General features: G+C 40.4%; 1 protein-coding gene across 2 annotated transcripts in view; it reads right to left on the bottom strand.

The window, feature by feature from the left end:
• BMP2K (BMP2 inducible kinase) overlaps positions 1–26,721 on the bottom strand; it is a gene marked incomplete at its 5' end in the record, with an annotated part of 119,148 nt that overhangs the window by 22,162 nt on the left and 70,265 nt on the right. For both annotated transcript variants that reach the window (XM_080796923.1, XM_080796924.1), the window contains 7 exons: positions 1,196–1,353; positions 3,228–3,412; positions 4,180–4,278; positions 5,302–5,483; positions 9,669–9,829; positions 14,332–14,411; positions 16,187–16,290. In XM_080796923.1, coding sequence (XP_080653049.1) covers positions 1,196–1,353; positions 3,228–3,412; positions 4,180–4,278; positions 5,302–5,483; positions 9,669–9,829; positions 14,332–14,411; positions 16,187–16,290 — 969 coding nt within the window. The remainder of the gene's footprint in view (positions 1–1,195; positions 1,354–3,227; positions 3,413–4,179; positions 4,279–5,301; positions 5,484–9,668; positions 9,830–14,331; positions 14,412–16,186; positions 16,291–26,721) is intronic.

The following is a 26,721-nucleotide window of genomic DNA, read 5'->3' as shown; positions in this document are numbered from 1 at the left end:
TTTCCTTTTTTAGAACTTAGCTTTTCGGGCTACTCAACATAAGGTATACTAAAAATGCCAAACAAAAAAGTCGTGGTTTAAAAAAAACTTTCTTTAATAAAAAGATGTAAGTCTGGTTTTACCAAAGTTGACAAACCTTTATTAAAGGTTCAAAACTCAAGTTTATATATGCATTAATCATCAACTTAATTTCTCATAGTCATATAACCAATATGTAAAATACAAATTTAAATCTCAAACAACTATTCTTACATGAATTAATAAGGGCATTTATAAATTTTACATAAAATATATATCATTTGGGAACAAAGCAACTCATCTAATAATTGTTCTCATAAAGCCAGCTGCCTAAAATAGAAGAGAAGCTCAGAACTATGATGATAGCCCATTAGGACCTTTTCACATGCAATACAGGAAAACACACTTGGATATGCGTGCACATGCACGCCCGCACGCGCACACACACATACAAGCCTCTGAAACCTGAAAATTATCTACAGACTCCAGAAGTGAGTTTTTGCAACCTCCTCAAAACATTCCACATTTCCCTTTTCCAAAAAAGAACTTTTCTAAAATACGTGCGGTAAGGCTTGACATATATAGTAGGTAGTTTAAGAAAAGGCAAAGATTCCAAGTAAAAACATTGAGATATCTGATTCAAAGTGGAAAATAATTTATTTAACTTTTGCCATATCAGGACAACAAAGCAGCCCTTTTATGTCAGCACTCATTAAAAGGGCATTACAAAACATTAACATAATGTAGTAGCCCAGGTTTTCTTTCAGGCACTTTCAAAGGGCATCTCAGACCCACAGTGTCTTCTACTACATGTGCAAGAAAAGAGAGCTGCAAAATGATTAGTAAGCAAGAGTCGGATATCTCCCTTTTCATTTAAGTATCAATTTTCCATGTTTTAGAGATATTCTGAATTTAACATTCAAAGATATGCAGTATTTCAGTGCTAGGAATCAACATGTTACTAGCAATCCTGAGTGTAATAACTACTATCAAGCAATTGATTTCAAATGCACACAACATAGTTCGATGGTATACGTAAAAGACGGCCTGATTTTTGCCCTCAAACGCGCAGAAAGAATTTTCTATTTACCACCTCAAAACAGTCTTTGGCCTTGCTGAATAATTATAGAGCTGTGATTTTACTGTGAAGCAAAATAAGCCTTCAAGTGTCCCTTACTTGATCTCAGAAGGTCAAATTCTCTGTCCAACAGTTCCTCTTCCGTTAACTTGGAGAAATTATCCTCTCCGAAAGGATTCCACCCTGACATATCAGGTGGGTTACTGAGATTCTTCTGACTTGTAATATGTGCAACTGCCTCTTTATCAGCAACTGACCTGTAGTAATAATTAAGAAAGGAAAAGAAGAGAGAAAACATGAGAATTCAAAATTCTCAAGTGCCCTAGTTCACACTTCCTAACTAACTTGGAAAATCAGATGCTTTTATTATGATGAAGATGGCAGATCTGGACACAGATGGGACAACCCCCCTGGGATTTGAACTGGCTTGCTGTGTACCCCTGGGCAAGCTCCTTAAGTTCCCTGTCTCAGCTTCCTCATCTGTACAGTAGGAGGCACTCGATCTCCCTCATAAGGTTACGGAGAAGATTACTTAATACATAAAAAGCCAAGAGAATGGTGTCTAGAAAAAGAAACCAGCACTTAATATGATGATGATCCTAGGCAATCGCCCTAAACGATACTCAGGTGCCATGTCAAACAGGATCCGTCTAAAATCACCACGGAGGAAGACGGTCCCATGTCCCGGCTCTGCTGAGACACCGCAACAACTCTCCGTTTACAGAGGCATTCTCTACATAGCTACCAAGGAGTGCTTCATTAATTAGCTAAAACTAGATGAGGGTTATTTTCTACATCATAAATAATTCATCGTATTTTACGTATCCACATAGTCTGGAGGCCAGAACCTCTTGTTTTATTAAAGTTATCTACTAGGCCTCTTGGCTCTTAAGAGAAGGTGAGAGTCTAATGATTTCTTAACTTCAAGAACCCCTGGTTACCTCTCTTTCAACCCAGCCTGGAAATACTAGAGTAGGCAAATAACAAATAGTTTGGCAAATACCAATCTGGATCTTTAAACCAGCCTCTGATCTGATGCCTTGCTCTGCACTTAGACATGCTTGTCCTAATTCCTGCATCTAAATGTTTGATTTAGGAAAATTCTTCAATAAATCCATGTTTCCTCCCTCCCTCTCTCCCTATCTTTTCTGTCTCTCTCTCTCTCTCTCTCTCTCTCTCTCTCACACACACACACACACACACACACACACACAGGCTGGGAGGTGTACTACAGCAAACTGTATATCTTATCCCCCTCTCGACAGGCTCATTGAATAAGTATGCTACTGATGTTGCATTTACTCAAGCCTAAGTCCTAGCCAAAGCTTGCAGACACCTTTTCCCAGCTAATGCTCATATACTGAAATAATATTATATGAGAACTTCTTCAGCGTTCCCATAATCAAAGTTCTAATAGCTACTTCCTCCTACATATCTAAAAATATTAGGAAATATTCATAAAGGTCAACAGATTTTTCACTATAAAATCCTGAAGCACTCCCCAATTCAAATCTGACTTTGAGAAAATTGACAACATAGTTCTTTACTGTAATGTCTTCCATATGAATGATCCATGAAAAATAACTCTGCTAACCAATATTATCTAAATAACCAAAATATACGAGGCTGTGGTTGTAATAAGCTTGCATGATCTTATAAATGAACCAAATGACACATTACTATTTTTTCCACCTCTTTGAATTAAACCAAATTAGACAAACTTTATGAGTATTATCAAATTAATTGAAAGTAATAATATATCTAGGTAGACAAAGTTAAATTAACTTGTCTACAAGGATTCCTTTTTTTAAACTACTAAAGTAGCCTGTTAGGGCTTTGTTTCTATTTAAATTACAAAGACTGTCTTAACATATAAGCCACTAATTTCCGTAGCCTTAAATGCTGCTAGATACTGCGAAGCCTCACCCGCAAAGAGTACTTAGCAGACCTGACCGGTGGAAAAGCAAGGAAGGACAGGGATCCTGAGGGTCGGGAAGAGAGGACTAGCGCGAGCAAAGGGGGGACTTTGCAAAAAGATGGGCTCGCCATTCAGGAGCCACTTGGTGACTCCACTCCGCATTCACACGCACTTCCACGATCATGGCTCTGCATTCGCCAGAAAGATACTTGCCTGTTGGCACTACAAGAGGAGTCCACTATGGTTCCAACCTGAGCTGGGAGGGAAGAAGTGTAGGAGACTAAGGCTGGCGGGAACTCCTGAGGGGACGTGAGAAACTCGGGTGAAGCCTGGGGCCGGGGCTGCGGGCGCTGAGCGAGCGTCTGCTGCTGCAGGAGAGCCTGCTGGTACTGCTGCACCTGAAACGAGACGCCGTTCCCCAGACAGGGCTCGAGATCATGAAGCCCGTCAGCACCACCCCGCTGACGACGTTCTTCCCCTCGCACGCCGGCAGCAAAGTCCGGAGCCTGAAAACCAGCGCGCGCACAAAGGAGCGGTCTGCGACTCCAGCATCACAGTAGTAAACAGCAGTCTTGTATTTAAGAAGCTGTCTGACGACGGGTATGATGGTGATCATTTGCAAAATATACAAACATCAAATCACGACATTGTATCCCTGAAACTAATAGAATGCTATGTCAATTACACCTCAATTAAAAAAAAAAGTTGTGAAGTTAGGCTCACTTGACAGGATTCAAAGATCTTCCTTTGAATAGTGTAAGAAAATGACAAGAGGGTAGTTTATAGTCACTAGTACAGCAATTGCTATAAATTTGCTCTGAAGCAAATGCAATTTCCCACTGAGTTTCTTTTTTTATTCAACAGACATGTGGCAAATGAAAGAGACACATGACAAAAGACCATGGGAAATAGATAATTTCTCTTATACGATGAGGTAAGAGAAAAATACCATCAGTCAGTTACAGTGTTCCAAGTTCAGGTGCTATGGTTCAGACCAATGTCAAACTGCTTAAGAACACACTACTGGCTTTGTTAAGAATGTGTTAATTAACTGATCTGAGTCGAATTTGAATAATTAAATTCTGAATAATACCATTCATACTGGGAATTCCCACACTGGAATGTATTCTCAGAGAGAACTATCTAGAAGTTATGAAACACTTACCATTGCAGGATACTGTGATGCAGAAGGTTGCGGCTGATACATGGAATGCAGCAAAACCTGTTGTTGAAGCATCTGCTGCTGCTGCACTGCGTGCTGATACTACAATGAAAACAACAAAGAAATTCATCAATATTAGGCACGGCTTTTTTGTGCCACTGTTTTTTTCTTTTTTGGCTTGGGGGATGTTTTTTGGTACTGAGCTCACCATCATAACAATGATTTCAGTACTAGGAGTCCAAGCACCAATATACAAAAACTCGAGTCCATAACTGACTATAACTTACATGTGCTCACTGGAGTTGCATTCCCAGTGCACTTTAAGGATGCTTGGAAGAAAACTAACCCTGAACACATTTCCCCACTGACAAAAGAACCCCTGAAGCGACTTGGGTCCGGGACTCATAGTAAATTCCCAACCTCTTCCATCTCCCCTTCCACGATGCCTTCGGGCAACGCCATGACACCCTGCATTTAACTGTTCTGCTCGGGGTCTCTTAATCAAGACCAGGAGAGGGAGCCCCCTACGAGAGGTGCCATGCATTTACTGGGCTCAACACATTTCAGGAAATGATAGAGAGGGAATTGTGACAAGTCATTAAATATGAAACAGCTTAATGAAACTAGAAATTTGCAGATTCTGATAAGGCAAAGGGCAGAACAGAACTTAAGGTCATTTTTTGTCTGTGTCCCTTCCAACTCTAAATGCCACCCCTACACACACACACACACACACACACACACACCTCAACCGAGGCCTGGGGGGGCAGGGGCGAACCTAGAACAAAACCCCAAGACAGTTTTATGTCTGAGAGCCTAAATGCCACCTTTCCAACAATGACATTCTTAAGCTGTTTCTGAACTCAAAACATAACCTGAAAAAGACGACATTCATCAAAATGCCCCATGACTCAACACTTCTTGGCTTCATAAAGTCCCGATGCAACCTATTTCAACAGGAGATTCTGAAAGAATCTCGCACAAGGCAAGGAAAATGCGTTTTCTTCAAGGGCGCGCCAACGGGGCCAAGGCCCCCTCGGAGCCGGAGGCCGCGCTGCCCGGGCCAGGACGGCCGCGCCCCCCCCCCCCCCCCCCCCGCCGCGCGCGCCCCACGCGGGAGGTGACCTGCGGCCCGTAGGCGTCCTGGAGCGGCGGCGGCGGCTGCGGGGGCCGGTGCTGGAGGTGAAGCTGCTGCAGTCGCCAGTCTCCCTGCTGCAACTGCTGCAGGACGCGGTGCGGCTGCGGGGGCGGCTGCGGGGGCCCCTGACCCAGCGCGAGCTCGGGGCCACGGCCGGGTCTCGGGGCTCCTAAAAGGGGTTTCGGAAACGCAGGTTAACACACTCGAGAGTCGAACAGAACGGCCGCATCTCATCCTGCATCCCTCGGCGTCGTCCGGCAAGGCCGCTCCCTCCCTCCCGCGCCCACGAGCGCGCAGCCCGGCGGCGTCTCCCGGACTTGAGGACCCGGAACGCTCACGCGGTCCGCCACGACCCCGGGCCGGTGGGCCTCGTAGGAACGCGGCGCCTTCCCCACCTCCGCCTCCGCGAGCCTCGACCCGCTCCTCGCTTCTCAACCGGCCGACGCGCCCGCACGAGTCTGCGTCTCGCCGGCGCGATCCCCTCCGTCTACACGGCCACATTCGCCGACTGCAACTCTCACCCTCCGAGGTTTAGCTCGCGCCTCTCCTCCCTGTCCCTTCATCTAACACCTCCGCTCGGTGCGCAAGGCCGCCTCCTGCCCGGCGCAGGTCGCCCTCGCGGCTGTCCCCCGACTAGGCCCTTGACGGGCGGGACAATGACTCACTGTCTGTGCGGCCCCAAGGAGCCTCTGTTGAACGGACGTTCAGCAAAGGCCCGGGTGCTGACTCTAGGTACACTGCCTCCCCAGTGGATGCTTATTTATAAGCTTCCGAAATTTTACCCAAGGCAAATCCTACGAATAAACTTTTGAAATTAATGAAAAAGAGACCCACAGTATCAGAAAGGAAATGCGAAATGCCATCATTTCTGAGTCACCATCAACTCAGGCGCAGCAATGTGAGCCCGTGGGAGGAGGAGGAGGACAGTGCGAGGAGGGAGACGAGGATTCTTTCCCACCAACACCGTCAAACCTCCCCAGACCTGAAATCCAACACCCCTATGAAAATCGTTTTACTTCTTAATTCTAAGGAAATGTGTGTTGATTATAATTAGTCTTGAAACATTTATAAAAATATTCAGAAGAAAATTAAAACCTTAATTCTACCACACAGACATTACCACCATTAGCCTCTTAAGTGTATTTCTTCCCTCTTGGTAGAATATGAAAACTGAAGCTCCCCAGCTATGTTCATCTTTTAGGACCCAAACGTCTAACTGTGACCGCCCGTGACTGGGGGTGAAGCCGGGTCGCAGCACGGAGCATCCTGTAGTAACTCGTGTGGCGCGCCTCTCACCTCACAGACTGAGACTTCCTCTCGTCACCTCAAGCTAAGAGGAGTCCCTGGTTCTCAAGCCAAGGCCACAGAGCACCAGAGAAATCCCAAACAACATCATAACAATCCTACGTGAAAACGGCGCTTTCAAGTATGTCATCAAAGCATCACAGTATCATTCCCCGTTTTGCAAAGGACAAAACGAAGGCTCAGAGAAGTGAAGTGAATTCACTGGGAAACTTAAGGACATACTGTAAGAAACTTCACAATACATATGGCAAAGAACTAATATTCAGAATACGTAAAAACAAAATCTGAAGGGCAAGAAAAAATAAACAGAAACAAAGCAATCTCACGGAAAATTGCCAAAGATAATTCACAGAAGAAAACAAATGGCCAGTAAACATGAAACAGTGGTATTAATCAATTAATTAATCAATAATTAAAAACAGATATTTCAGCTATCAAAAGGGAAACATTTTAAAAAACCAATACTATCAGGTATTGGCAAAAATAAGAATCAAAGGACACTCACTGTTGTTGAGAGTGTAAATTTCAGAAGTCTTTTTGGACGGCCATGTGGCAGCAGCTGACAAATTTAAAAGAGCTTTTTTTTTTTTTTAAAGATTTTATTTATTTATTTGACAGACAGAGATCACAAGTAGGCAGAGAGGCAGGCAGAGAGAGAGCAAGGCAAGCAGGCTCCCCGCTGAGCAGAGAGCCTGATGCGAGGCTCGATCCCAGGACGCTGAGATCATGACCTGAGCTGAAGGCAGAGGCTTTAACCCACTGAGCCACCCAGGCGCCCCCAGCAGCTGACAAATTTTAAATGAGTATACTCATTAATATCTTCCTCAGAAAAATGCTCTAACATGGAAATCAAGAGTCTGTTTTAAGGATGTTCCAAATACTGGAAATGACCTGAATGGTTACATAAACTGGTACATTTACACTGCGGAATATCATCTACCTTTTAAAAACTACATGGTAGATGTGTATGCACTAACGGGCAAAGCTCTCCTAAGCAGAAGAGTTTTAAAAAAATCAAGTTGCACAGAACTAGGTATACTATGAGTCCCTTTACCTTAAACACAACCTAAGTGTTTCGTATCCAGACAGGTGCGTGCAAGAACTTAAAAAAATACACCCAGGAAATGCATACTAACCTGCTGCTAGTTTTACTCCACGGAAGAAAATAATAGAGACTTTAATATTTTTCCCTGAATACTACCATACCGTCTGAATATTCTAAAAGAGCATATTCGTGGGTCATTTCTTGTATAATATTTAATGAGAGAGAAATGTTAAAAGATGCACACACGGCAGGAGGGAAGGCATATTGCTTTTTCAAGTCAAGCTGGAAGCGTGACAAAAAGAAACGCAGTCCCTGCGGTGGGAGCGGGCCTGACCCTCACAGCTCCCACTCAACCATTTCACAGGCCGCTCACATCAGAGAAGGCTGCCCGTCACCACGGTGGATCAGGGCAACACGACCACTCCATTGTCGCATCTGAACACTGCCAGGTTCAGGAACACTGTCCAAGCAAAAAAAAAGACCAGGCCTCTCCCAGGTGGGGCCTTGCTCGCACGGCTGACTGCTGCTTGGACACCAAATTCGAGGCTTGTGCTTCCCTCCTCTTAGAGAAGTAAGATTTATCAAAATACCTATGATATCATATTCACTTCCTGACGGCATTCAATCCAGAGCAAAGTCCCACTCCCTTCAAGCTTCCCCCAAAATACCTAAAACAAGCCCAATCCTTCAGTAAGTCTTTCAAACACCATCTAACTGAGACACTCCCACAGATTCCCGTGATATGTAAGTAATAAACCCAATTTGTTGAAACACAAGTGTATTGCTAGTGGTCTCTGGCTGGAGGGCGTTGATGAATGAGAGAGAACACTAACAGGATCACCAACCCAAAGCCGCAGAAAAGAACGAACGACCGAATGGACACGGAATGCTTCCTACAAAACAGAACCTTCCCAGATACCACACACTTTGTCATGTATTTCTTGTAACAGGAAAAACAGGTTTTATTCTCATTTTACAAGAGAGAACAGTGAGGCCAAGAAACAGACACAAAAGGTTTCAACTTCCCCTATTTTCCCTTTTCCATGAAATAATCCTCCACCTGGTGTGCCTCATCGTGACAGAAGGACGCAGCAACGCATCAGGTAACATAAACATGACCTTTCCTGAGTATACAGTTAACAGCAATAGTAGCTAATATTTAACATTTCTTAAGGACATACTATGTGGCAAGGGATTATAGTAAGCAGTTATGTAATCCTCACAGCAATGCTATCAGACAGGTACCAGAACTTTCATAACATACATTACTAAGAAATGGGAAAAACAGAACTCACATTCAGGTTCATGAGGCTCCTAACCATTAGAGTATGCTAGCTGAAAACATCTTAATTTAAAACATTTTAACATTAAAGCAAAACAGCTATATCATGAAATAAAGTGCAAAACAGGGTTTTCTTGAGATGAGCCTACAAGTTATAACCCCAGACCCTTGACAGGACAAGTTCACTATCTAATATTAGAGATTTTCTTAGGGAATTTTTTTTAAGTCCTACACTGTATCATAATGCTTTGAAGATATTTAAGATCAGAAAAATAAATCTTCTCAAAATCAGATGAGAAGACAGGTTTCTGTGTTGTACTCTCCACAAGACCCAAGATACACTCCTCCGCCAGGGTTCTGGAAGCAGTGGAAAGACACACAACTTTTTAAGACAAGGGTTTCAACCCCTCCTTTCCAACACAATACAGAATTGTCTATACTCCTGAACCTTATGACCAACCTCAAACCCTACTAGCTGAAGACTCTATGGGTAAGCAAAATGGAAGCTTTTTGTACCAAACTATTATATCACCAGTAACCGCTTTTGCCTACAACTTTAGGAAAACAATGGGTTGAGTTTATCAGACATCAGTAGAAAGTTTAAGCATTAAGTGATCTGCTTCACAACAGTAAGCTGCCAGTAATTTACACTCCTAGGAAATCAAGCCATATAAGCTTTAGGTTAACTATAAAGGTGACAAGGTTGGCAGGACTGTTATTACCTTTTGGTCTGTGGCTCCCAAATTCACCAGGAGCGGGGACTTTAACAGGTGTTGCTGAACTCTGAATGGTCAGCACACTGGGTGTGGCTGTAGTGGAGTTGGCCTTTGGTCTCTGTCTTGGTGCAATTGAGGTTTCTGTTGGTCCAATGGTATCTGTTATTCTACAACAGAAGAATATATTTCATTCCAAATCCTGGGATTATTTCTAATTCAGTATTGTCTATAAAGGCTCTATTTCAACAGATGCATTTTAATTATTATTGACGATCATATTAGTCCTCTTGGCTTCTTCCTCTCTATTCTCAAGTGTTAAATGTTTAAAAAAGGTAGGAAAGTAAATAAAATAAACCTAACCATTTTCCTTACACCAGTATGCTCTGCTACCATTCATAGTCCGCCACTGAAGCGGATAGAAAAAGAATACAGGATTGCTCTTAAAGAGACAAAATAAAGGAAACAAACAGAAACCTTCTCATAAGGTTCTGGACAGAATCAGGAGCCAATTCTCTAAACCAGTCAGAAAAATAAAAAACAAGAAACAAAAAATAACAGTCTCCCTTAGCTTAGACTCTAGATCAAGAAAGAAAAGACTGCCCTCCAGAGTTCACAAAACAAAAGAGCCAAAACTTCAAAGAGTAGAGCTACCTGTTCACATTCAATTTCTTGAATCTTCAACATGCTTTACTTAGAACAATGAATGGAAATTATGCAACATTTTCCCCACTAGAACTTAGCTTAGGCCACAGACAGGGATGGTCAAAATGGTAAGCACAGTTTTGAAAGCAAGAACACTACAGGACACATTTTCTTTTCTTAAAAAAAAAAAAAAAAGCCAGGGGAAATCTTTAACTCACATATTGATCAACTTATTTTTTCTATAAATCCAGTACAAAAATTCAATTATTTTCTAATAGCATCATATGTTCACTTTTCAACAAGATTGCCAAAAAATCTCTTCACCAAGTTCCCTCAGCACCTTTTGCAATGACTTGGAAATGAAAGTCTGCACGCATGATTTACCAAGTTCTATCTGCTGCATTTGGAGAATGCCCAATCACAGTAACTGTACAGATCCACGGCTCTCCCTTACGTCTGTGCACACCACAAGAGGGAGCCTCTTAACTAGCTTTGTAAGAGAGAAAAGAACTGAAACGGAATCGAAGATTTTAGACAGTAACAGAAATACACTGCACGTGTATAACCCATGTTATAACTATGGGTTATAGTACAAGTCATGAAAACCGAATTAAAGGCAATAAAATTACCATGTATACATATAACCAATGGTATCTCATCGTAATGATAATCAAGTACTTACTGAGTTCAAATTACGGATCTGACACTAAAACCAACGCTGTACTCCCTAAGTTCAAGTATGTATGTCCTGTACAGTCTTTGTATCTGTCTATCCATTCTTTATTAAGTGGAAAGGACAGGCCAGGCCTTACCCTGCCTTGTTATAAATTGCTCTGTAGAGATTCACAGCACACGAGGGCAGCAAACCTCTAAAAAGCATGTCCAAAGTCCAAAGACTTTAACGTAGCGTTTCCTAATGTATTTTACCAATGTACCAAGATCTATTATATAATTACTGATATCCAGCAAACACAGCACAATACCATCTTCAGACAATTTACAGTATACCCAGGAAGATATGATATGTGTTCATGAAAATACAGTAAAATAAATACAAGACAGTAAAAAAACCAGTGTCAAGCTAATACGGTCAAGAGTTTCATAGAGGAGTAATTCTACCCTTAATCTAATTTGGCTTTGAAGGCTTCAGGTAGGCACTGGAGGGTAAATTTAAACATACTTTCTTTAGACAGTAAAGAAGAAATTAAGCGTTCTGTGTGAAGAAATGGGAAGAAAATGCCTGGGCAGATTAGGCAACATGAAGACACAAACTCGCCTCGAACAAAATACTGAGTAATCACTGGTACCACCACCACCGTGAGGCCTCATCTGCCCTATTACAGTAGACAAAGCTGTTTCTCTGCTTCCTTCCTTGTCTTTCCTATTCCCCATCTCCTGAACAATCTCTTAAACACAGACTCTCTCCTCTTAAAATACTTTAGTGTTTCCATCTGCCAGGACAGTAATTCTCAATCTTCCCATTTTCAGACACGAGTCACAAGTCTCCATGTTCAACAGTCCCAAGAGCAGATGCAGGTTTCAGGGAGGTAGAAAGGAGCTTTTAAGAAAGACGGAAACCACTATGCTATGTCACTCAGTAAGGCAAGGTAGATGGATAATACTTATAAAAGCTCTAAAACATGCAAATAATGATACTAGCTATTTAAAGATTTCTCCAATGACCTGTCCCCCATCAAGAAGACTTTTACATGAAAAAAAGACTAACTTAATTTTTTAATTAGGTTTTATACATATTTAAATTTTTTCAAGTACTTTACTGATTCTGTCAATAAAGAGAAAATTTATATTATTGACCATAAGCTCCAGTGAACCTAATTTTTTAATGTAATGTACAGATTTAACCTAATATGGATAGCACTGTGAATTTTAGTTGCACTATTCCATTTGCCTATAATTGTATAGCTAGGACTTCCGTCATGGTTAAAGAGATATTCAAAGCATCATTTTTGTTCACTTGACTCATGCTTCTTAAAAAATCTGTATCTACTTCCTTACAGATTCCATCATTAACACAATAATTACTTTAAAAACCGCAATAGGGGCACCTGAGTGGCTCAGTCAGTTAAGGGACCGACTCCTGGCTTCAGCTCAGGTCATGAGGACGTCACGGGTCTTGGGCTGGAGCTGGAGCTGGCAGCACCTCTGGCTCACCAGGACGCCTGCTTGGAAGATTCTCTCCCCTGGCCCCCACCCACCCCCCACCGCTCACACACTCTCTCTCAAATAAATCGTTAAAAAATAAATAAAATTTTAAAGACCACAGTAAAATTGAACTGACATGTCCTATGGTAATCCGTAACTGCCACTCGACACCAACAGCAGTTGCCAACTACAGCTGTGTCATAGATAAGCCAGTCGGTCATAAGAGATTCCCGCAAGTTAGATGGAACTTTATTCCTTCAGTCTCTTACTCAAAAGAGTATTGTAAAATTCAAGTGAATGAAGATAATATTTTTAGACTGAGGGCATATTTTTTAAACAAAGTCATTCATAAATGATATTTTAACAATTTATAAATAACAAATTATTTTTTATTATTATAACAGCACATCTCACACAAAGCCCAAATAGTAGAGCGGACTGCAAAGTTGAAAATTCACCAGCTTCTAGCCCGAAGTCCAAATTTGTCAGCATGACATATAAACCAATTTGCTCGGGACGGCCCCTAGCTACCGTTTCCCACCTCTGTCGTCTATGTCCCCTTATGTTTCAGCCTGGCCCGTTGACAAAGGGCACTCCTCGTGCCTGAACTGCCTGCCTGCTGGAGTTTCACTCCCCGTGTCACCAGCTGACTTTCTGTTCATCCAGCGGGGAGCCCCAGCCCCGGGGGGAGGAGGCTTTCTCTGCTCCCAGCTTTCCCTTCCTCCACTCTCAGAGCTGCACAGTAGCGCACAGTATCTATCCATGTAACTGTTCTCTTGTCTATCTTCATTAGAATTTGAGCTCCTTGAGAATAAACACTGCTCCTTTTTCTTTGTGTTTCCAGGATCTATACCTTACATATAACAGGCGCATAATAAACATATTTTATGTATTTCATGTCAAATAAAATCTTTACCTAAGTAAAATACAAAAAAAGCTCTGAATGGGACACCTGGGTGGCTCAGTCAGTTAAGTGTCCAACTCTTGATTTCAGCTCAGGTCATGATCTCAGGGGTCCTGAGACCGAGCCCTGAGATGCGCTCTGTGCTCAGCGGGGAGTCTGAGATTCTCTGACTCTCTCTCCCTCTGTCACCCTCCAACCCCCACAACTCGAGTGCTCATGCTCTCTCTCAAATAAAGATACCTTAAAAAAAAGGGGGGGGGGAAAAGCCATGACCAAGATATCTCCCCACATGCAATTATTATCTGTCTGAAAATCTAAATTATAATCCTGTTTATTAACTATTACAGACAAAAATAGTATAAAAAATCCTTAATTCAATCATTAATCAGACACACATCTTAACCTACATAATACATATCAAACTTATCAATATAATAAACAACTATGAATAATTTAAAACATTATACTTCTTTATCAGTCTTAAAAGAATTAGTTATAACCATTCATTATAAGTTATACATAACAATACATATTCCAAATATGTATTAGAATACATAAAAGAACATGAATTTAGAATACTCTAGTTTGCTGTAAGTTATTTCTTTCTTTAAAAAAAAAATACTAGTTATAAACACAATACAAAAATTTCATGAATTAGAGTTACCATGTGATGAAATAATGACACCCTTCAAAATGACCCAATGGAACATCACTCGTTGCATAATCACTTCCTAACTGCTGAGGGTGAGCACTTCAAGTAAGATCGATGTCAAATCCCATACTTAATGCAAAAAAGCTCATTTTATAGTTGCTATCTAAGCTCCTCATCACATACAATAAAGAACACACATTTTTTGTGTGTGAAAATGATATTTAATCAACGATACCAGCTAGAATTAAAAAAAGAACTATACATTTTGTAAAAAATGTCTTTTCCGATCTCAGCATAGCTTTGCCTACCTGGTTTTTATTTGGCTTTTCCTAGAAGCTGCTTCACTAGCAGTCATCGGTTCAGGAAGAGCAGAAGGAACAGAAGAATTCTTGGAAGAAAAAAATAAAACTTTTCATTTTCGTTTTCATTTTAATTGCAGAAAGTTTCATTTAAACAGTATGGATATACCCTTGAAAAGTACTATCAAGGAAATACTACTTGTACCTCAGATGCCTACGACATGCTCACACGTATTTGCCAGATCTAATCTGCAAATATCACTGCACGCTGCCCAAATGTCACTTTCATATTCATGTTCCACAGACACCGTTGGAAAAGAAACAGAACATCATCATCAGATCTACTTTACAAACCGGTAAATATCAGATTAAAAGAAGGATTACAGTATACTTGTAAATCAGTGACTATTTTCCAAAGGACTTTGGAAAAAGAAGCGGACCCCAAGAGCTGAGGGAAGTGTTGTTTCTACTGCAGATAATGCTCATCACACCACTCGTAAAGGTCACCCAACACATGCTCTCTAATGTCTGTCTTAGAGTAGGCACCCAAATACATATTTGCTGAATGAAAAGCTAAAAATCCACAAATGTCAAATCAACCTACTTTCATTACTAGGTTAGAACTGCCTCACTTTCAGCTTCGACAGAGAATATATTACATTGAAGCTTCAAAAAACAAAAAGAAATAGTACCAACTTCCTTATTTTTTTAGTGGGATGGACGAAGTTTTATACACCATAAAGACCTATCTGAACAAGAGCCAGAATAATCTTTAAAAGTTGAGATTGGGGGCGCCTGGGTGGCTCAGTGGGTTAAAGCCTCTGCCTTTGGCTCAGGTCATGATCCCAGGGTCGTGGGATCGAGCCCTGCCTCAGCAGGGAGCCTGCTTCCCCCTCTCTCTCTGCCTGCCTCTCTGCCTGCTTGTGATCTCTGTCTGTCAAATAAATAAATAAAATCTTTAAAAGAAAAAAAAAAAGTTGAGACTGGCTTAAAGTCGGTGATGAACACAGACCTTTATTAAAATCAGCAAAGACTTGCCATACAGAGTTAATGTGCTGTAATCAGGTGTACTGTGCAGACGAACTCAAAGCCTCGGAACAAGGCTAGCTACCGTCGACTCAACACCTTTCACGGATGAAGCACACGGTTCACATTTATTATTTGTGATCCTCATAAGTATTAGTTTCACAGAAAAAGAAAGAGATAGTAAGTAACTCCCTGAAACATACAAAACCAGTCACGGACAGAACTGAGCCCAGGTCTGTCCACGTACACTAGCTGCGCTCTTCAGACCGAAGGTGACCAGACTTTGTACCCAGCACTTTGCGCCTCAGGAACTTTTCATGAGGCACCTCGCAACGGAACAGAGAGGCCCAAACAACTGAATGAAAGCAGTTTGTGCTGTGTCAAACAGAGGTCACTGCGTGTCCCTCAAAAAGGAAAAAGATCCCGCAGGACCCCAGGTCTGCTGTAGCTCCCCAGGGCACCTCGGCACAGTTTGGCAACTGTGACTTTTTATAAAAATACTAACCACAAACACACTGTCAGACCGCTTGTCATAAAACAAATAATTCTGAAAGTGTATGTACCTATACATATGAAATGGGGTTTTATGGGGCACCTGGGTGGCTCAGTGGGTTGAGCCTCTGCCTTCAGCTCAGGTCATGATCTCAGGGTCCTGGGATTGAGCCCCGCATCGGGCTCTCTGCTCAGCGGGGAGCCTGCTTCCCCCTCTCTCTCTCTCTGCCTGCCTCTCTGCCTACTTGTGGTCTCTGTCTGTCAAATAGATAAATAAAATCTTTAAAGAAAAAAAAAAAAAAGAAATGGGATTTTAAATTCATATCCTACTTGAAAAACTACTCACATTGATGTTGGAAACTGGGCAATCCTTTTTGGCAAATTTAAATGCAAAATAGGACACTTGAAAGATGTCAGGTCTGCGCTCTGGATCTGGTTCCAGCATGAACCCTGAAAGAACAGATTAAACTGTTAAGTTTCACGGAATACACAGAAGCTATATAGGGGTACGTTAAAACAATGAAATGAATATACACTTTTTTCCATTCTAAGATCAAGTGATTCTAGTAGAGTTTGCTCGTGTTCTAGAAAATATAGAAATTGTTATTTTATACATGAACCTGAAGCATTAACTGAAGCTAAAAATGGTCATGGAAGAGCTCTGCACCAAAAGTATAAATAAACAAATAGAAATGTTCTTCTCAGAAAGTGACACAAAACAGTGAGTTTAGTGAACACCAGGGAATTATTCAAGAAAGTTCCAAAGCCACAGTAGAGGTCTTTATTTTATCTAAAATACTTCCACTAATTTTCAAATGATCCTGAATGATTGAGAAGAGATTAAGTTGTTTATGCATTACGTTTAACAAAGTAGTTCAGGGTTGATACAACAGTTTTCCAAAAACATTCTTTCTTCCCATACTGATGTTAACGATATTCACCCTAGCTCTTATTTCTACATATTATTTACACCATGTTCAAAAGTATGAGTAGAGCTTTATGGTTCTATTATCAACAGATTTCACACCAGTCTTACAACATTGCTTGAAATACCTGACTTGTTTTCCTAACAAAAATGATCTTTTCTTCTAACCGAATGACTACTTTTCTATTACATCACTTATTAATTCACACGTTCACAAGAACGCTGACATCTACATTCAACTCTATAACTAAAAAGCTCATATTTTGTTACGACATCTCCATGTTCTAACTCTGATTCACTGATTAATTCTAAGTTCTTATAATGTTCAAGCCATTTTTTTTACAATTTATTTATTTTACAGAGAGAGAGTGAGCGGGGGTTGGGGCGAGACAGAGGGAGACAGAGAGAGAATCCTGAAGCAGACTCCCCGCCAAACGTGGGGCTCAAACCCAGGACCCTCAGGTCATGACCTGGGCCAAAACCAAGAGTTAGCCACTTAACCAATCAAGCCACCCAGGCACCCCTCAAATCATTTTTAAACCTATTTGGAATAAAAATGCATAGCATCAATTAGGTAATCTTCTGAAACTTGCTAATAAAATTATGTATAGAAAGAAATTATGTATAGAGAGTATAGAAAGTATATAAATGGGTAAATTAAAATTAGAAAAAAAATAAATTAAATCTTCCTTTCAAATTTAAGTAATATTTGAACAAACAACGTATAGTACATCTCCAACAGCATGATAAACTTAGGTTAAAAACACAGTTGTGTGGCAAATGCAACTAAGTACAAACGTAGAAATTGATTCAGGAGATTCTAAAGTCAGTTTTAAAAAATATTCTGCATGAGGGCACCTGGGTGGCTCAGGCGGTTAAGCATCAGACTCAATTTCAGCTCAGGTCATGATCTCGGGGACCTGGGACCCAGCCCCACATCAGGCTCTACACTCAGCAAGGAATCAGCTTGGGATCTCCCTCTCCCTCTGCCCCTCTACCCGTGCATGCGTGCGTACTCTCTTTTCCTCTCGCTCTCTCTCGCTCGCTCTCTCTCTAAAAGTTAAGTAAATAAATCTTTAAAAAACAAAATACTCTACTTGTAACTTGACTCTATAGACAAAATAGGTCACTTATAAAACTGATTATTATTTTGTCACCATTGTTAGATGTAAATAACCAAAAACATTTATTTATTTAGTTTATATTCAACCACATTCCAGAGAAGACTCAGGAATCTACAGGTTTATTTTATTCTCCGAAATCATATTTGATCTTGACACCAACAAATATTAAATGTTTTAAAAGTATAACAGTACATGATATAGAAATAAATTTAAACAGACTTTTAACAATAAATGCTTATTCATATAATTTTTAAAAACCAAACAAATCACACGAAACTTATCAAATTCCGACTTAATCTATTTTTCTATACTAATGATTAAGTTTATTTGGCTTTTAAAATCTAATTTCAACTGTAGCTAATTATAAATATTTATTCCTATAAGAGACCTGAAAAAGCATACAAAACTATGAGGTTTTGTTTTTGTTTTCTTTTTTCCCAAAGACTTTATTTATTTGAGAGAGAGAAACAGAGCAGAGAGAGAGAGCGCACGAGCAGGGAGAGGGGCTGAGGGAGAGAGAGTAGCGGGCAGCCCGACACGGGGCTTGACCCCAGGACCCTGGGATCATGACCTTAGCCAAAGGCAGACACTGAACCCAATGAGCCACCCAGGTGCCCCAAAACTATAAGATTTTAAGTATATGAGAAAATTAATACTAATAGAAAAGTAATGGCTAAGAGCCTGTGCCCACGCCCACAAAAAAAAAAAAAAAAAAAACAGGATAATGATGTCAGTAAAGAAACTGCATATGATTTGGTCCTATAAACGTAAGCCAAAAATTTAGCTACTTTCTAGTCAGCAACACAAATACAGCAACATGATCCATTACAAGAATCACAGTATCCTTAGCACAAAAACAAACCAGGTGTTAAGAAAAAGCACTATTCCTAATATTGACGGCAAAGAGTAAAATCTCTCGAGTCTTTCTAAAGAAAGTTCATACAGCATGAATAAGGTCCTTAAGAAACTGCAATGGGTCATTCCTACTGTGATGACCGGCAACATAACACCTAAATGCAATTCAGCAGGAGAAATTCTGTAAGAGCAGAGAATAGCTCAACACAACAATATACTTTTCTGGCCTGACTTAATCTAGGCAAAGCTTTTTAAGTATCTAGAGTGGAAAAGAATGATCCTTCTGGCAATCCTATATATTTTTTTTCCATAGTAATGAAAAGCATTAAGGGCCAATACATTTGAGATTTTATATTCTCTAAGCAGTATCTTTACAGGTAACCCCATCTCCCAAATTAAGCACAGCACAGCGTCCCCCAATGATTAGGTAACCAAGCTGTGGAGAGAACCGGTATCATCTTAGACCCAAACAGAAGGCCTCTAACTCCCAGGTTTACATCTGCTAAAGCCAGTCTAGTTTGCCTAACTGCACTGATCCCACTTACGGAACGTAAAATCAACTTAAAGGGTCACAACTATCATTTATTTTATAGACTACAAAATTTAGAGTGCATTATTATGGTAAGCATAAGCAATAGCTCATGAAACTTGTTTCGTGTGCTTGTGTGTACATGCGCACACGTGCACCAGGTCATATTTAACATGTATTTTCTACTATGGACCACAGTCAAACAGTGTGAAAACCACTGTACTAGTTACCTGCCTCTACTACTATAACTCATTCCTCTCCAGGAAGAAAACAGTGATTTGTCTAACTGTTAGCTAGCAAAAATAAATAAGCACCCACACGGATCAATTTCTGAGACTTTCTTTCAGGATGATTCTCCAGACAGAAACGTTCTCTCTGAAACCATGTTTGGTAAACGGCCTGCTTCTGTAGAGGGAATCTGTGGCTTTCCAGCACTGCCTATGGCTAAGTACATTTGGGGACTGAACACAGATCAACAGGCCCATTTGCCTTCAGATCTAAATTTCATTCTGCAATCTGCTTTTTAGTATTAATGTCGACAGTTTTATCTGATGAGCTCCTGTGTCCCTCTGATTTGGTTCTAATTCAAAAGTATGAGGAGGCTGAAATCCATAGGAAGAACATAGCTACATTTTTAGCTCTGAATATTTTTACATTGGATATTACCAGCCATTAAAAAAGAAAAAAGGAAAAGAACTCAATAAGGCACCTTGAAGCATTTAATTTAAATAATATAATTTCCCAAACTGTCCAAGAGGGCCATACGTTGCAAAATGTACTCCTTGATAACTAAACGATATAATCTGGAGTACAGAGGTATCAGCTCTAATCCAGCTAAACACTGAGACACATCTGCCAAGAAGGACAACTTCAGTTTTTAAGTAGTTTGTCCATTTTCTCTCATAATAATTAAACCTCAAGTCTAGTGTTTTATTAACTCCTACTTCAAAACAATAAAATCACATCATCTATAAAAATATGCTCCTGAAAGAACAGATTAAGAAGTACGTGTGTCTAGTTCATCCAAAAGTGTTTAAATTCATTAAAAAAAAAAGGCAGATAAGTTAGAATACACCCTTGTTTACCCAATTTAAAGTGATCATGTGAATCATCATGAGACAGTCCCACTGACCTTGATTCTACTGAAAATGTAAGATCAACTTTTAAAACATCAGCCGCATAGAAATGAAAGGCTATTTCTCTGCTCCTAATTGTGTGACTCTTTCTGTTGATACAAACACCACTTACATAACCTAAGAACACAAAACGTCTCAGCACTGAAGGTAGCGTATGATTAAACCACCATGATTATTTCCAACTAAGGTATCAGACATAGCTTATTAGAAAACACTTGTGAGGCACCTGGGTGGCTCAGTCTGCCTTCAGCTCAGGTCATGATCTTAGGGTCCTGGGATCGAGCCCAGCACTGGGCTCCCTGCTCAGTGGGGAACTGCTTCTCCCTCTCCCTCCCACCCATCCACCCCTGCTCACACTCCTAGGCGTGCACTGTCTCAAACAAAACCTTTTAAAAAAATAAAAATTGAAACACTTGCCCAAGGCAGCTGAAACGGTTACATTCATAACTAATTGTACAGGAAAGCACACCATCCACATGTATTCCAACAGAAAGAGCTGTTAAAGGGGCTGGGGCCCCTGCAGCAGTGACCAAGTTAAAATTACGGTTTCACTAAGGACTTAGGCCAAAAGTTACACAAAGGGGTTCCCATTCAAGTTATACAAAATGACAGATCCATCCCTGGGCCTAAGTAAAAGCCAAGCCAGCCTCTCTGATAGCTCAACAAATTTAATAGGAAAATACTTTGAACAGAGGTGTCAAAGAATTTTTCTGCTTAAAATGTTGTTACATTGTTTTCCTTTCATGAAGATTTTCCCTCCCAAAGACTTCCACTTATTACTATCCTTACAGTAATACACCTAAAAAGAGAACACCTACTCTGATTTTACAACTATCAATACTTTAAGCATTAACTTGTTATTTTTACCTGTTAACCTGTGGAAATTATTACAGATTCTCCTCGACTTATGATGGGGTTACATCCCAATAAACCCAGTATAAATTAAAAACACTGCAGGTCAAAAATACATTTAATGCGCCTGACCTACTGAACATAGCCTGGTCTGGCCTAGCTTGGACGTGCTCAGCACGCCTACCGTTAGCCTGCAGTTGCACACAATCATCTAACACGAAGTCCATTTTACAGTAAAGAATGAGTACCGTATGTAACTTATCGAATACTGTACTTGAAATGGAAAACAAAGTGACCGCATGGGCACAGAATGCTTGAAAGTATCATCGTTCACCCGTGCGATCAGGTGGTGACTGGGAGCTACTGCGCAGTGCGGCCGCCCAGCATCACCAGAGAGTTAACGTACTGCATACTGCCAGTCGAGAAAAGATGAAAATTCAAGATTCAAAGTATGGTTTCAACTGAATGTGTACTGCTTTCTCATCTCATAAAGTTGAAAAATCATAAGCGGAACCATCTGTATTAGAAACTTACATGTTAAGTATATGGATCCCAGATAACTTATTCTATGGACTGCAGGAATGAAACCAAATTAATAGCCAGTAATAACCGTGTTCAATCATACATAACCCAAACACTAAAATGGCACTACCAATATGCCCGGTTAGTGTGTCTGGGGGAGTCCTGCTAGCCCCCCTAGACGTCATGGATCAGAGCCCTCTCTACACCTGCCCAAGACGCGACCCAGCAGCAATGACTGGAAACCTCCAAGGAACTCCTACCTTAATCTCTGATTTCTTTCCGAAGGTACAGTAAAATGTCTGAGATCGTTAAAAAAACAATATAAAAAAGAGTGGGTAAGGCCATAGACGAAAAGACTGACCATGAGTTAATAATCACAGAAGCTGGAGAACGGGTACATAATTCACTGAACTGTTCTGCCTCTATTTGTGTATTTCTTGCTTCCATAATAAATTTTAAGTGTATCAAAACAAGCAAGCGAGTTCCTGGCTTCCCACAGAAAATAGGTACTAAAATAAATTTATTTACTATTAAAATGATAAGAAATAACAAGTCTTGGCAGGGATATGGAGAAAAGGAATCCTCCGGCAGGGGGAGTGAGCGTGCAGACTGGAACAGCCACTCTGGACAACAGCACGGAGGCTCCCAAACAATTAAAAATGGAATCACCATATCACCCAGCGAGTCCACTTCTGGGTATTCACCCAAAGAAAACAAAAACAGCTCAAAAACGTATCTGCACAGGGCGTCCGCGTGGCTCAGTGGGTTAAGTGTCTGCCTTCAGCTCAGGTCATGATCCCAGGGTGCCCTGCATCGGGCTCCCTGCTCAGTGGGGAGCCTGCTTCTCCCTCTCTCTTTGTCCGCTGCCCCCGCCTTGAGTTCTTGTTTTCTCTCTAATAAATAAAATCTTTAAAGAAAAAAAAAGTATCTGCACCCCTATGTTTAGTGCAGCATAATTTACAATAGACGCAACCTAATTGTCCACTGATGGGTGAATAAAGAAAATGTAACACACACACACATTCACTCACTCTCTCTTATATTATTTGGCTATTAAAAAGGAAGGAAATCTTGTCATGGATGGACCTGAGGGCATTATGCTAAGTGAAATAAGACAAAGAAAGACAAATACTGTATGATCTCACTTATATGTGGAGGAAGGGAGGAAAGAAAGGGAGGGAGGGAGGGAGGGAGGGAGAAAGGAAAAGAGAAATGAACTTCTAAATACAGAGAACATATTGGTGGTTGCCAGAGGTAAGCAAAGGGGAGGGGTGGGCAAAATGGGTGCAGGTGGTCAAACAGTACCTTCCAGTTACAAAATAAGTAAGTTCTGGGGACGTGCTGTACACAGCACAGTGACTGTAGTTAATAATACTGTATTGTATATTTGAAAGTTGCTAATAAGGTTGCTTAAGAGGTTCTCATTCCGGGGGCGGGGGGGGGGGGGAGTAACTATGTGAGGTGATATATGTTACCTAGACTTACTGTGGTGATCATCTCACCATTTATACATGCATCAAATCATTACACTCTACATCTGGAACTAATACAATATTGCATGCCAACTATATTTCAAGAAGAAAAATTAAGCCCAATAGGTGAGCTGCAAAAAGCAAAGATACAGAACCAGAAAGCAACTGAGTAGACCCAAAAGTAAGAAAAACAAAGCTTTTCCTGCTGTTCATATACATCACTGCACAAAGCAAGCAGTGAGAAAAAAACCTGGCAGCTACATTTAACAGTGCGTTCTTGCGCCTCTCAATTCAGTGAGCCTTCGGTACCGCCACCATTAATCCGCACGGCCAAGCTCTGCTTATGGCACCCAAAGAAATCTGAGGAAATACATTCTAATGAGTTTCTGAAAGTAAATGCTCTGCCCCTTACCCAGAAAATCAAAAACTCAGTTAACTAGGAAGAATCCTAACAATGATATCAGCAGTAATGGTGGTTATTATAGTAGTCACGATGGTAGTATTAAAGGCCATCGCTTACTGAACACGGACACATGCTAAGAAGTATTTTTCATAATTAATTTAATTCTCACAATAACCTTTAAGAGGCAGGTACTTTGCATATGCTCAGTTCAGAAACGTGATTAGGAAAAATGGAAGTGCCCAGTGTTCTGTACCAAGTAAGAGCAGAGCAGATGTGAGCCCAGGCCCTCTGGCTCAAGGCTTTGTTCTTAACATCTACAACGTACTACCTTAACCACCTTACAACCCAGACGCTAAAAGGAAGGTAAGGCAGCCAGCCCTCAGTTCATTCATCGTAATATTCAGTAATCCCATTAGTTAAGCTTCTCCTTCTCCTCTAGACACTCTTTAAGTTCTTTACGACTCTTGGATCCATCATGAAAATGCTTCTCTCCTCATCCCTCAATTTACCTCCATTATTTGTCTACTGGAAAAGTTAACAGAAGCTCATAAGAAAAATTCTGAATAACTGATTCTGCTACTTTTAAGAAGGAGGAAAATATAATGAAATTAATAGTTAAACTGAGATTTATGGACAGTAGGTAATATAATCACCCTTAACAAAACTGGTGATAAACGAAAGTATTTGCAAATTCTTATGTAATCACAAGCCATAAAATTTTAACAAAGATCAGGCACAGCCATTTTCAAAAGTCCTGAGTCATATAAAATAGATGCAAACAGCATTAGTAAAAGTGTTAATACTAAAAAGATAAATGTTTTCAATGCTTTATATTTTTTCATTTTTTTTATTATAATGTTCAATTAGCCAGCACATAGCACATCATTAGTTCTTGATGTAGTGTGTGGAGGCAACTACACTGAATGAATAGCTAACTGCCAATAAAATATTTCACCTTCAAAAACTATGAGAACAACTAGGCAATTCCCGATTTTCTGAATGTAGAGTTTATTTGAAAGCAATGAAGATTACTCATTATATATTATAAAAACAGAGAGAGGGGCGCCTGGGTGGCTCAGTCATTAAGCATCTGCCTTTGGCTCAGGTTGTGATCCCAGGGTGCTGGGATCGAGCCCCACATCAGGCTCCCTGCTCGGGGCTGGTGGCGGGGTGGGGGGTGGGAGGGTAGTCTGTTTTCTCCCTCTCCAGCTTCCCCTGGCTTGTGTTCTGTCTCTCACTGTCTCTCTCTGTCAAATAAATACAAAAAAATCATTTTATGTATTTTTTTTTTTTAAAGCAGAGAGAAAAACCTAAGTGGGATGACAGGAAACAGGCAAGGTCACATATGAAAAAATATAAAGAATAAAATTACAAAGAATCTAAGTGTTTTCTTAAAAACACTGCATTGTAGGTATGTTCTTGTTTAAAAAATCTCTACTTTGTTAAGCTTTTATTACTCAAGGCAATATTTAAAAAGTAAAATCCATAAAAACCCTTTCACAGTAAACAAAATAGCACCATTTACTTGAATGCTTTTATTTTATTCGACTGTTTTGTTCGCCTACCTCTCAGATATAAGTTCAAAGACATTAATACATGATCAAAATTATATTACCATTGATAAAAACTAAAAGCTACACATTTATTGAAAAATAAAGGAAGCATATGAAAAACAGTTAAGCATCAATGAACTAGGTAGAGTCCAATCAAATCCTAAAATTATCAAAAGTGTTTAGCTTTTCTACCTTCCCATACACACATACACAGAGAGGAAAAAAAAAAAAAACCTAACTCAAGAAAATAAGGTCTCATTACTATAAGCAAATTAAATCACTGATCAGGGTATATACTGTCCAGTCTCTCATACAGCATTGTCCATTGAGAATATTCAGAGTGTCTATGACACTGAAAGATCCCCAATAAAACCCTCAGTTCAATTGTAATAAAAACATTATACTCAGCAACAAAACTTTAGTCACCGTTAACAGTGAATTACAAGGACCTCAATAAAAGGTTAAACTTCCATTAGCCAGAACACACAACAGCCAAAGGAAAACCCTCAATCTATTCTGGGAGCATTCCCATCAGAGTTCTGTCATGCTTTTAATGCCCTAACTTTTGGACAACGAAGGAGGAAAGCAACTGAAAATAGAGGGGGTTATGGGCTATGTTTATTCAGATACACTCTAAAGGCATATTTGCTTTTTTAAAAAAATCACATTCTGTAAAACGGCAGGCTAAAAATAACAGGGATAATGGGAAAAACAGAGCTGGGTCAGACCCCTGAAAAACTATACAACGTTGTCAACCGGAGCACTGACAAAAACCGTAACGGGCACCTGGGAAGGTAACGGGCACCTGGGAAGGTAATTTGGCTGGAAGCTGCCACAAGGATACAGAAACACATCAAAATAAGACTGGGCAGTGCTCAACCAATAAAGATAAAAATGGAACTCTCAGCCAGCAGGGTTGCTATCCAGGGGGCACCCGTTAGTAGGGAGCCACAGGAAATACAGGTGGATCTCTCCGTGAAGAAGATCCCAGGTACAAACACTGGTATTTAATGCTCTCCAATGAGAGCTAAAAGTCTGCACAGAGCAGCGAAACTTAGGGCTACTTGCTTTCCCCTGTAAGTTATAACACCAGCTATCCTACCCGGTTACTCCGGTTCCCTTTGGCTAGGAAAACAAATCCACAGGAAGCAATGTAAGTTTGTGTTCAACCGACATCATTCTCCAATTTCAAACATGTTTGAGCAAATCCACATAAATAAAAAGGTTATTCTTTAAACAAGCTTGCAAAGCAAGTCTGGCTATCGTTTTACCATCCGTTTTCTCTTGACCACTTTTCTACTAGAGCGTTTGCCCTTTTCTTTTTGATTTACATGAGCCTTAGAGATTACAGAAGTTAGCCAGTTCTCTAATGTGTAACAAGTAACTTTTCCCAATTTATTATTTGACTTTATGCTGGGGTTCATAGGGGTTTTTTTAGGGGGGCTACTTTTAATGGTTTAAACCTTTATGTAATGGATTCATTTTTTCTTTCCTAGTTTCTGAGATCTAA

Source organism: Martes martes (assembly GCF_963455335.1).
Source record: "Martes martes genome assembly, chromosome: 2".
In the NCBI taxonomy this organism is placed as follows: domain Eukaryota; kingdom Metazoa; phylum Chordata; class Mammalia; order Carnivora; family Mustelidae; genus Martes; species Martes martes.
This window is presented reverse-complemented; position numbering and strand designations above follow the sequence as displayed.